General features: G+C 40.3%; 1 protein-coding gene across 1 annotated transcript; it reads left to right on the top strand.

Moving 5' to 3' along the window:
* Positions 1 to 3,100: 3,100 nt before the first annotated feature.
* On the top strand, positions 3,101 to 11,626 carry LOC106607395 (galanin receptor 2b). Its single transcript, XM_014204317.2, has 3 exons — positions 3,101 to 3,244; positions 7,314 to 7,708; positions 9,463 to 11,626. Exons 2-3 carry the CDS (start codon positions 7,335 to 7,337, stop codon positions 10,214 to 10,216), a joined length of 1,128 nt encoding a protein of 375 aa, XP_014059792.1. The 5' UTR covers positions 3,101 to 3,244; positions 7,314 to 7,334; the 3' UTR covers positions 10,217 to 11,626.
* The last annotated feature ends 1,342 nt before the right edge of the window (positions 11,627 to 12,968 follow it).

Below are 12,968 nucleotides of genomic sequence, written 5' to 3'. Positions count from 1 at the left end.
AGTTAAGGGTCTGAATACATATGTGAATGGGATATTTCAGTTTTTGATTTTTAATACATTTGAAAAAATGTCTAAAAAACAGTTTTTACTTTGTCATTATGGGGTATTGTGTGTAGGTTGATGAGGAAAATAAACAATATAAAACTTTTTAGAATAAGGCTGTAATGTAACAAAATGTGGAAAAAGTCAAGGGGTCTGAATACTTTCTGAATGCATTGTATTGATATGGAGACTATGGATTTAGTACCAAACATAAGGGATAAAATACATGTAAAAAAAATGAACAAATGTTCATTCATCATTTTTATATCTCTCAGATATAGGACAGGCACTTCAGAACAAACTTCCTTTTGATATTTTAAGGTACTATGGGTTGCTCCATGTAGTGAATCTGTTATTCAATGTGCTTGTATGGGTTAATAGCAGTAAGGCCAAATAAAATGTTTTATTCCCCCCAAAAAATTCTATACTTCAAGGGTCTTAAAATTCAAAATCAATGACCTTCTTAAAACAATTCCATGTAGCTTCCCATAAGGCTAAATGAAATGTTTAATCAAATAATAGTTTTTTGGGGGATACTTCAAGGGGGATCTTAAAATTCAAAATCAAATAGCAAAATTATCCTGGGTATGACCTCCTTAAAACAATTCCATATAGCTCAGTAGTAAATTGTTGAGCTAGCTAACTAGCAGATTTACATCAACAATCAGCTGATATCCCACCCTCTTTTCCCAATGTCAATCATGTCTTTAAGATGCACTGTAACTATCTTGCATTGACGTACACACTGTTATCCAGAGCGAGAGCACATTTTTCAGCTAATCTGCTCAGGAGTTTGAACCAGCGACCTTTCGATTACTGGCCCAACTCGCATAACTGCTAGGCTACCTGCCAACTATCGCTAGGCTACCTGCCAACTACCGCTAGGCTACCTGCCAATTACCGCTAGGCTACCTGCCAACTACTGCTAGGCTACCTGCCACCTTCTTACAATTTGTGATGAGTGAGAGTGTGTTGTAGAAATAAATAGGCCTATGCTAAAAAAATGTTGTTTTTTTTGCCTACGTATGTCATGAATTTCGAGATATGAACTATGAAAATCAACAACCCAAAAATCTATCGAAGGGAGGAGGGGGAGAGAGGGAGGTATGCCTCTTGGGTGGCTTTTTTTCATCTTGAGCACCTGCCCCCTGAAAGGTCTGTGCACGGCTCTGGTAATACATTATAGTGTATTGTAACTGAGGACAGAAGGCTCTGGAGCGCTCAGACCAGGCATAAAGTGGTGCTGAGGTAATAAAAGGTCAATACTGTGAGCCTCATGTGAGTTTTCCTCTGAGGTTTGGCTTTCCTCATCTTTCTCCTCACTGTAATCTCCCTGAAATTGTCTGGTTACTGCCTCCGTATGCATTGTATGCCCTAACCGTACAGAACAAAATACAAAAATGTATCACAAAAAATCATGGTGGTAGACATTATTTTAAAATTCTCATGTGCTAAAATGTTATTGCTTAGTAATTACAATACATTTGTTTCTTTGTTAATTATAATCCCAGCGAATTACCAATTGTGATGAATTACTTGAAGGAAGCACCAAAAGGAGTATGCATTTTGACCACACCATTCCCTAGTGAATACCAAGGACATACCAGCTGGAACAACACATCTTTAAAGGGCCATTGCAGTCAAAAATAACAGTCGTTTTCAGTTTTCCCCTCCCCTGTCAGACCACTCCCAGACTGTCCTATCAAAAGTATTGCTTGAGAAATTGCTGTTTGCTAATCTTTGCTAAGAAGCTGTGTATGTTTATTTTTGACATTACTGTGATTGAAAACAATCACAGTAAGGTACTTAATGGTGACCCAGAAATTATTTCATATTGAGATATACTGTAAATGGCTGCATTGGACCTTCAAAGCAACTCTTGAGCACGGGCTATGCTCAAATATGCATAATTCACAGTATTTGTATGCAAGAGCATTAAGCCTCCTTCTCAACTGGTTAAGAGGCTGCTTTGGGAGGTCAAGCTTTAATTCCTGTTCAGCTGAATAATTTCCCACTTAGATGTGCTTAATGTGCTGTTGTCATTATTACAAAAAAAACTATAATACTATTTTTTTGTATTGCGTAATAGCACACACCAAGCCAACTGTGTGTAATTACGAGCTGGTTGTGAGTGTTTCTCGTAGGCTACAAGGTATGAGTAATTATGTTTTCAAAATCTCGTTGGAAGTAAAAACAGAGCAAAATGTTAGGAAGATTGGAGACTGAACTCTACAAACAGATTTATACATCTAAGGCTAATGGTATGGATGATTTAGATCAAGAGAGCCCGTACGGATTACTGAATATCAATATCATGTCACCCTAGATGTAAACACTCACAGGGCAGACAGACAGGCATACATGCATTGACGAAAGCACACACAACACAAATCTATTTTACCAATACATTGAAATGTAATATAGGTGGATGAGAGACCCCGTTTCCATAGGGGCTGCTTTATCAAGCTGCTGTACCTGGTCATCCAAAAGGGTTTACTTTAGAAAAGCATAAAGCATAGCCATATTCCCTAACGTTGCAACTTGATCTCACAACCAAACAATTCATATATCACCCTTTTATGAGTTCACAAGTTCAAAGCCCCTAAAGACAAGCACTCCCAACACGTTAGTAAGAACAATCCAAGAGAGCTGTATTGAGCTTCTGTTCCCAATAAGCTACCAGTCAAAGTTGCCATAATGGTGCATTTATGGAAAACTTTGCACCACATTAATAGCTGATGACTTCCAGCCGTAGTGCTGTAGTCTGGGTCCAGCAGGGGCTTGACTGATTGACAATATTGCTTGAGGTTATTCCTTTATCACACCAGCTGATAATAAACAGTGGTTGTTAAGCCTTGCTCCAGTACGGACAGTAGTGTGTAAAACCCAATGCACCTCTTCTGCAGTGAAGTGTGAACATTCAATTAAATGTGGAGGAGGAGCCTTTGTGAGAGGGGGAAAGGGAAGGGTTGAACTGAGAGAGAGAGAGAGAGAGAGGGAGGGAGAGGAAGAGAGGGAGAGAGAGAGAGAGATATCCAGGCAGAATATCAATGTGCAACGGAGGAGAGGGAGGAGAGAGAGAGCTCAGACTATGGAGCAGATATTAGCATGAGCATCATTGTTTTTCTGTTGAGGGTAGCAGAACACAACAAACATAAACAGGACATTTGAACAACGGATATATAGTTTACCAGTAATCCTGGTAAGTAAAAATCACCCTAAATACATCTACTTCTAATTTGCATGATGTGTCTACATTCATACACAAACACCTTCAAATACTTATATAGCAATTCTTCTAAAGGTTTCACATGCATTTACCATGTACCATATTCTGTTGTGAGGAGGTCCATAACAGCCGACCACTGGAATGTGGGATGCTAGATGGAAATCAACTACTCTTACTGTTGCAATGAGAATGTGCTTCAGAAGTTTGGTTACATGTTGTCTGTGTCTTCACCTTCATTTTGTTTAATTACATTTGTTCATTATTAACATATTTATTCCACTGATCTACCCTCACCGGACAGTTTATTAGGTACAACCATCTGGTTCCGGGTTGGACCCCCGTTGCCTCCAGAACAGCCTGAATTATTTGGGGAATTCTACAAGGTGTCAGGAACGTTCCACAGGGATGTTGGTCCATGCTGATGCGATGGCATCACACAGTTGCTGCAGATGGGCCAGCAGTACATTCACGCTGCGAACAGCCCATTCCATCTCATCCCAAATATGCTCTATAGGGTTGAGCTCTGGGGACTGAGCAGGCCACTCAAGTAAACTGGACTCGCTGTCATGTTCCAAGCGACGTATTTCCACTCCTCAATTGTCCAGTGTTGGTGATCACATGTCACTGGAGCTGCTTCTTCTTGTTTTTAGCTGAGTGGAACCCGGTGTGGTCGTCTGCTGCAATAGCCCATCCGTGACAAGGAAAAGCAGAAAATCGTATGTTTATTTTATATCCCGTCATTTACCCTCCTCTTATTTTCCATCACTGCTGTAATTGCACACAAAACCATCATTATGACTCAAGATGAGAGACAAATTCTGCATCTTCTCCGACTGTTGTTTCACACAAGATAAGGGATTAGATTGATAGCGCTTCTAGCTCGTCCTCTCTGCCTGCCTCTCAGGCTGGCTGTCATGCTGCTCTTCCTGTCAGCCAGCTCAAATGACATGTATGTCAAGATTGTTTCCCCCTGGGAGTTCGGCTTGCTGAGGGTGAGGAGAGTCTGGGCTCTAACTCTTGACAACAGGAGTGATGAAACGCCTCCTGGAAATGGAATATAGACAGTAGCGGTAAAGCTAAAGTTGTAGGCTAGAGAGCATTGATTTAAATACCAGAACTACTTACTTATTGTCTCATACAACTCCATTGAGGATAACTCAGAGTTTCTTTTAAATAATTTGGTGTATTTCACATAACCACCCTTCCTCTTTTGGTAATCGGCCATTAGCCACAGAGGTATGTTGACAGTTTACTTTTCATAATTATTCAAGGTCACATATTGGCAATATGTGAGGAACAGTAGGCGAAGGCAGCCTACTGATTACAAATGTGACGTTGTGTTAGGAAAATCTACGTTTTTATTATTGGGTATATTCAATTTAATCCTGTTCTCCAAAAGCCTAATTTAGATTTAAAAGGTACAATACTGTACATGTTGTTGTGGGGCCACAGCATCAGCAAAGTAGAACGTGATGTGAAATTCTTTTTTTTTTTGTATTTGATTATTGAAGATTTTAGGTATGTTTGTGACGTGTTTGGATGTGCTCGTTCCACTATGTTTGCTTCTTTGTGTTTGTGTTCCCAGGTTGAGTCAGTGTTTGCCACTGTGATTGTCATCTCCCAGATACTCCAATTAGATTTAATATGGAGTCTGTAAGAGATTTAATAGGAGGTAGAAAGACAGTGTTTTTGAGAGAGACTGTTTCCCATTCCTATGAGCCAGAAAGCATTCAGTGAATGAGACATTTTAAAAGGGGTTTACTGTATGCTATGGTACTGCTCCAAGGCCTATGGGAGAAATATGTAAGAAGAGTCAACCATAGTAGTACAGCGTCCCTGGAGCAAATTAGGGCACATTGACAGATTTTTCACCTTGTCGGCTCAGGTATTCCAACCAGCAACCTTTCGGTTACTGGCCCAACGTGCTAACCGCTAGGCTACGTCAAATACCTGACTTTCAGCTGATGTAATAATAATTTGACAGTGATTTGACAAAATATTACTTTTAAGGCTTTCGTGATCCCTATATTAACCCAGAGATCAAGCCAATGGCATGCAATTTAAAGGGTGGGAAAGGCAGGATGCTGCTCACTGACAAATCACCAGATGTACTTTCATATCGCCCTTAATATGGTATGACTTATGAATGATTTGGGAAGAATCTAAGTAGTTTGTTTTAAGAAGATATGAATGTGCTATAAAGCCTTTACAGTTGTCATTATTTTAAAGTGGGACTTGAATCCTCTGTCACAAATATGTAAAACTGTAATAACAATAACGTCATATCAGATCAATCATGACAGCAGATGTTAGCTTGGCATCCGACTTAGCAGTCATGTCACAAACCTAATAGGATCCCTAGCCAATTAGTTGGCCGAAACAATACTCTGTCATGGCAATTTAAAGTTGGTTACAGCAGCTGTTGTTTTGACATCTGACTTGTCATGTTCATGGTACGGTAGAGATCAGTCAGTCCTGTGCTGGATCAGGTCCAGTTTCGTTATGAGGAGCGATGGGTCTGGCGCAGGCTGATAGAGATCTATGAGGTGGAAGTATATAGCGGTACAGCTCTGCTTTGAGAAATGTGTGTTTTCTAAGAGCTGTCAAATTTATGCCAGACAAGTACAATCCAAGCCAACAGATTTGTGGTAACCTATTTGTCCTGTGGTTTAATGGTATAACTGATAACAAATCTCTGATAACAAGTAGGTTTTGGACCTCAGTGGAGGTAGAGCAAACTAGCTTAACTGAACCATACACAATAACTGTAACATCTACAACACCATCAATGTTTTACTCCTTTTACGATAGATCCCGATAGTGATATACTATGTCTCAGAGAAAAAAATAGCAAAAATATCAATTACAGTGAGTGAAATGGTGGATTGCTTCTGCTATATTTTGGAAGATGAGCCATTCTTTGTCCAGAGTGGCACTTACAGCAAGTGCCAATTTACCAACACTCATCGTTGGTCCAACATGAACATTGAAAAGGAAAAATAGAGTGAGAATGGTCCAATGATGTCAGTAGACATGGTACTCATATATAGACTGATTTAATATCTGTATGGTGTTAGGAAGTACAGTATGTATTTTTAATAAGATAATGACTGCAGAACTGTAGATTCAAACACGCCTCTACTGTATAGGCCTACCTGAAGCTTTCATACAGTACAATGTAATCACGCTCATAGTAACAAATCAATTTCTGCATCATCTTTCATGGTTTCATCTGAATCTGCATTTTAATAATATTAGTGACTGTGTGTGTGTGTCATGTCATTTCAACCATTTCCACTAAAACGTGGGCATCATTGAAACGTTATTGAGGCACACTCCAAAGCCATTGTGCTGGCAGGCCTACTGTAATCAGATGTGATCTGATATGCGGATTTCATCAGTATGTAAAACTTGTTTCCCAGACTAGTTTTGTTTTTTTGCCCTAGCACTACATAGCTGATTCAAATAATCAAAGCTTAATGATGACTTGATTATATCAGCATCTCTCCCTACTCAATTTTTAATAGACCTTGCTGCTGGTATGGTTTAGCAGCCAATGGATGTGTGCATCTTCATGCTATGAGGATGAATGCAAGAGGCTAACCAGGTCACTTTGAGTGGGAAGGCTATAGAAAGACACAAGTGGAGTGGACAGGTCCCTTGGGTAGTCTGAGCATGCATCGGCTCCCTGTTATGAAAATACATGGTTGTCCTTTGTTTTTTTTATCCTCACAGTTGGAACACAATCCACCATTCTTGTAAAATAAATCATCCAAAAGGAAATAGTTGCTCAGATTTGCACAATGTAGGGATTCAGGACATGAGACATAATAGAAATTGTTGTGTCGTGAGAAATATTTAACAAACTTTCCTCCCTATCCTCGTGGTTTGAACATTTTATTAATTAATTGGTTTTAAAACATTTGTGAGTTCATATGTTCATAAATGATCAGTCTTGTGTTCCCTAAAGTCCCCGTAGCCCCATTGCAGTCATAATTCAGCAGCATTAACCACATCATGTACTTCTCTCATTCTCTTCCAGAACTTCTAAAGTACTCCCAAAATGTCTGATCTGGAAGACTTCAGCAAAACAGCAGGGCACTGGAACACGTCGGACAGCTACCAGCTGAATCCCACCAGTGTGATCGTGCCCGTGGTGTTCTCGCTCATATTCCTGCTGGGGACCATTGGGAACAGTCTGGTCCTGGCCGTCCTCCTCCGCAGCGGCCAGGTGGGATACAACACCACCAACCTGTTCATCCTCAACCTCAGCGTGGCCGACTTCTTCTTCATCATCTTCTGCGTGCCTTTCCAAGCCACCATCTACTCCCTGGAGGGCTGGGTGTTCGGCTCCTTCATGTGCAAGGTGGTCCACTTCTTCATCAACCTCACCATGTACGCCAGCAGCTTCACGCTTGCCGCCGTCTCGGTCGACAGGTAGGTACGCTGTAGCTCTTGTTCGCTAATGTCTCATTTTACATAAACATTTCAAAACATTGAAATACTCTATACAAATGTTTCTACATGTATACAAATTCCATGAGAAGATCTTTATTCTCGTTTTGGGTTAACTACTTCTTTATGGCTCATAACGAGGAGCTGATAGGAATAGACTTCATTTGTGAAATATTTTGTCATTTTTATTCGGTTGAGTTCTAACCGAAAGCACAGAGACATAACCTGTGCAGCAGCTCTAAAGGTCGGTGCCAATTATAGTACGGAGTTCTATTGCCAAGGTCACTATTTCCCTCACCTCATTAAAGTCCAGCACACTTCCTCTCTATACAAGCGCCCAATGCTCTCTCTACAGAGGAGGATGGACGCTCATTTAGCAAAGCACACGGCAGTAACCTATACTGTAGTCATCCATTGGTTGTTATTACAAAACAGCCTTGACATTTTCACAGAGCATAGGGAGATAGGGAGAATGCTGATCAGGCATTTCTTTTTTGGCAACCCTGTTGGTCACGTTAATTGAAACTCAGTATTCATGTGATCAAGGGAAGGGAATTTTATCTTCATTAAAATGTGGAAATGAAAGAGTAGGTCTTGACCTGAAATTGAGGCTGAATCTGTGATTGGGTACAGTAAAAGACCACTAATGTGTTACCCCTACATGAAATTGACATATTCTTCTTTCCTGCATAAATGGATGCCTTTGATTCTGCAGGACCGTCGCTATGCTCAGCCCGGTGAAAATAGCGGGTCTTTTTTATCCTACATTAAATAAGGGAGCAGAACCCCTGGTGTTGTTTACCTTTTGGAGAGGGACATTCATTTGATAGATGTCCTCTATGTGAAAAATGAGCATCCACTCAGGCTACAGCTGAGACCTAGAATACCCAGCAGCAATTATTTCACTGCCAGGTTGTGATGAGCAATATACACACACTGATTGCCCTTTCATGAGTTCCATTTGCAGCACCAATGTGCCTCTTGTCTATTAACCCCCAGAAGCAAGCGCTCATAATATTTGTATGTCTTTGTGCAAGCAACACGACAGTAAAAACAATTAATTCCATTTAGAAGGTGGCGTATAATGAAATCCCAGTTGACTTGCAATTACACATATAAAGCAAACAACATACAATGAGTGTACAAAACATTAGGAATACCTGCTCTTTCCATGACATAGACTGACCAGGTGAATCCAGGTGAAAGCTATGATCCCTTATTGATGTCACCTGTTAACTCCACTTCACTCAGTGTAGATGTAGGGGAGGAGGCAGGTTAAAGAAGGATTTTAAGCCTAGAGACAATTGAGATGTGGATTGTGTATGTGTGCCATTCAGAGAGTGAATGGGCAAGATAAAAGATTTGTCTTTGAATGGGATATGGTAGTAGGTGCCAGGTGCCTTTGTGTCAAGAACTGCAATGCTGCTGGGTTTTTCATTCCCAACAGTTTCCCGTGTGTATCAAGAATGGTCCACCACCCAAAGGACATCCAGCCAACTTGGCACAACTGTGGGGAGGATTGGAGTCAACACAGGCCAGCATCCCTTTGGAATGCTTTCGAAACCTTATAGAGTCCATGTCCCGAAGAATTGAGGTTATACTGAGGGCAAAATGGTGGGTGGGGTAAAACTCAATATTAGGAAGGTGTTACTTCATGTTTTGTACACTCAGTGTATATTGATTCATGGCATTATGTTTTAATAGAATATGTAACTAAGTCTTTCTGTTTGGTCTAGGTATCTGGCCATTCGCTACCCTCTTCGCTCTAGAGAGTTGAGAACGCCCTGTAATGCCGTGGTTGCCATGGTAGTCATCTGGGGACTATCATTGATCTTCGCAGGACCGTATTTGAGCTACTACGACCTCATAGATTACGCCAACAGTAACGTTTGTGTTCCAGGTTGGGAGGAGTACAACCGCAAGGTGCTGGACACGTGCACCTTTGTGTTTGGTTATGTGATCCCTGTGCTCATCGTGAGCCTGTCCTACACCCGAACCATCAAGTACCTGTGGACTGCTGTGGACCCTCTGGACGGGATGTCAGAGTCCAAGAGGGCTAAGCGCAAAGTCACCAAAATGATCATCATCGTCACAGTGCTCTTCTGCTTATGCTGGCTGCCCTATCATGTGGTGATCCTATGCTATCTGTACGGAGACTTCCCCTTCAACCAGACCACATACGCATTCAGGATCCTCTCTCACTGCATGGCCTACGCCAACTCCTGCCTCAACCCCATTGTGTACGCCTTGGTGTCCAAGCACTTTCGCAAAGGCTTCAAGAAGGTGTTCAGCTGCATTCTCAGTAAGAACGGCAGGAACAAAGTGCATGTGGTACATGTGGCCAACACAGTGCCTGGGTTCCAGGCGGGGTCCACAGAAGTGTCACAAATGAATGAGGACAATGTACGACAAAATGACTGTGAGATGAGCAGCCGGCCCATCGCCGAGCCGAGGGAAGCAACTATAAGCCGTTTCCAGAAACAGCCTTGAATGATGAGGCCAATGGTAAAGGACTTTGCAGATTGCCTTATCACAAAGACTTTGTATTCCAACCTCAAAGGGAAACTCAATGATGACAGTATCTCGGTTTTTGAGATGGTGACAACTGAGAATTTGATGAGAGGGTAAAGAGAGCATGATCCTTAAAAAAAAAAACATGAGAATGGTTCAAATATAGAATTATAAATTAGAATACTAGTCATTTAATTTATGGGTTGCACCTATGTTTCATCACAATATTGGTTTGAACATTTGTTTTAGAACTGATGCCGACTGAGCATTCTACTCTATGCATTATCAATGAGCGCTGAGGAGATATCGTCAAGTGCATTACAATGGCTTGGAAATACAATTACATTTCAAAATGAGGCAAATAATTAGTAGGAAAACCTTTTGTCATCATTTTGATGTCATCAGATGGACTTGCAGAATAACGTTAGCTAGCAAGCTAAGATTGAGTGGAGATCACCGGATTTTAGCTAGCTAAGTTTAGCATTGCTAGCTATTTTCGACAAACTTTGCTAGCTAATGACAACATTACCCTCTGTCTAAAGTACATTTTATGAAATGATAATGATGGCATAGTTGTGTCCTACTAAATATTTGCCTACCTTAGCAACGTCATTGTAATTTAGATGAAGCAGTCATTTCCCTCCGTTCAGAATGAATGGGTTTATTCTCAAGAGGGCGGCTTGAGAACGTTCATAACAATGCCATGACGCGACCGAGTGATGTAGGTGCAACCTATGAATAGGATCTCTATAGGTTAAAATGTATTAGGCTGGTGGTGTTATCTTTTTGCTTTGCACATATTTGTATTTTTCGCATGTTTCTCTCTGATGTTTACTGCACTCAGTCACTTAAGAGTTGTGTTGCTGTTGTAAATTCCATGCTGCTAACTATATTATCCTTTATGGCCTCTATTCACTTGTATTATCTAATCTGTCTGTTAAACTCTATGAAGTCAACTTTCTCTTTTCTCTGTTTGCTTCCTCACTTTCCTAGTTTCCCCTTTTCTAGTCGAGTCTCCTTAAAAGCTTGTGTACTACCTCACTGCTGTGTTAAACTACCCTGCCTCTCATGTTCTTACCCTCCCTCTCATTTAGAGATTCCAAGAAATGCAATTTTCCACCAGCAGGACTGATTTTCCTGCAAAAGGCCAGAATAGAAAAGTATATATTTTATATTTAGAACTCTCCCTTATACCCGGCAATTTTGTCAAAATGCAATGTGCTTTCTGTATTATTTGTTTTTGCCTTTGTGACACTTCCTTATGTCTGTACTTTATGTACTTCTCTAACTTGTTTATGTGTATTGGATGAGATTATGTATTTGGTTAAATATTGGCTAAACATTTTAGAAGTGGATGTAAATATCAATGATCAAATAAAATGTTTTATGTTGCGGTATTTAATGCTATTATTGGTAACATATCAAACCCTAATCCTGGTTTCATCTGCACAACCCGGTTCAACCCTAAACCTAGACACACCCCTATGTAGTATTTATGAAAGGTACATTCATGTAAAGTAGCTATTCATAAGCAATTCGTTTAAACTAAGATGAACAAATATTGTGTGTTCAGAACATTCAAGCTCTAACAAACCATGCTTTAAAAGCTCAATTGGTTCAGCTTATTAACAATTTTTCCCATGAAACAAATAGCTCACAACATCATGGGTATCTTAGCCCATATACTGTAGATTTTCAACGTCTCTAACTCTCAGTATGACTAATTAAAAGCAAATTCCGCCTGGGGGAATAGCAATTGTTTTCATGGGAATTGCTTTTATCCCTATATGGGATTTCAGTCCCTACATCAATATTCATAAGTACAGTATTGAGACGTTTAGAAAAGCAACAAGGAGTTCTAACAGTCACATTATAGCTCCTTGTGTTCTTTGCTATGCTAGGTTTGGCAACATGCACATTACCCATCTAAAAGCCAGGATGGAGTATGTATCCTTTTCTTGTTCACCCATTAATAATAGGAGGATACACATGACACACACTTCACATTAGAAATGCTTTGTGTGTTTGTTTTAAGAACCTTCATTAGTAAAAGGCAGTAGGACAATAACGCTCTAAGGGGTCAGTATCACACATCATGTATTCTGAAGGTTGGAAAATATAATGAGCTAATCGGATCTCAATAGAAGACAGCAACTATTATCATGCCAAGAGTCAAAATTAATTTACAATGCAAGACGCGAGGAGCCTCAATTAGCTAAATCCCACTTCAGGTATGCTGTACGGCGAATAAAATGACTATTATCATACTAACAGTCACAGGTTCAGTCTCACCCAATTCTTATGAAGCATTTTCTAAGACCTTTCTAGTCAGGCTCACCATCCTACACATTTTATAATTGTCTCTCCAAATGGTGGTTCGATACATCCACCTTCTCCATTGATCCTATTCTTTCGATGGCAGGCAATAATTTCCCATGTTTCATTCACTGGCATTACAATGAGTACAGACAGTAAATATAATGATTGAACTACAGGCTCTCTGTTTGCACTGATATGATTATAGAAAGACATTGTTTGTCTTGTGATGTTTTGAGGATTTTTCTATGACGCTCTATAAGGCTCAGTACTTGTCTCTGAATTGTCGTGGCAACCAATCAATAAGCCTGCAGCCTCCCTTGTCCTCATGAGCGCTTACCCTCATCTGTTTCACACCTTGTAGTGTTACATCCTTGAACGCATCTGACCACGTTTGTACATTGAATAAATATGA

This window comes from Salmo salar, chromosome ssa06 (genome assembly GCF_905237065.1).
Source record: "Salmo salar chromosome ssa06, Ssal_v3.1, whole genome shotgun sequence".
Classification (NCBI taxonomy): domain Eukaryota; kingdom Metazoa; phylum Chordata; class Actinopteri; order Salmoniformes; family Salmonidae; genus Salmo; species Salmo salar.
The sequence above is the reverse complement of the archived record's forward strand: the minus strand, read 5'-3'. Positions and strand labels throughout refer to the sequence as shown.

Excerpts from the sequence above, each read along its gene's own strand:
- LOC106607395 (XM_014204317.2), top strand. The coding sequence starts at position 7,335 with ATGTCTGATCTGGAAGACTTCAGCAAAACAGCAGGGCACTGGAACACG. Across the intron at positions 7,709-9,462 it reads GCCGCCGTCTCGGTCGACAG|GTATCTGGCCATTCGCTACC; the intron begins GTAGGTACGCTG and ends TGTTTGGTCTAG.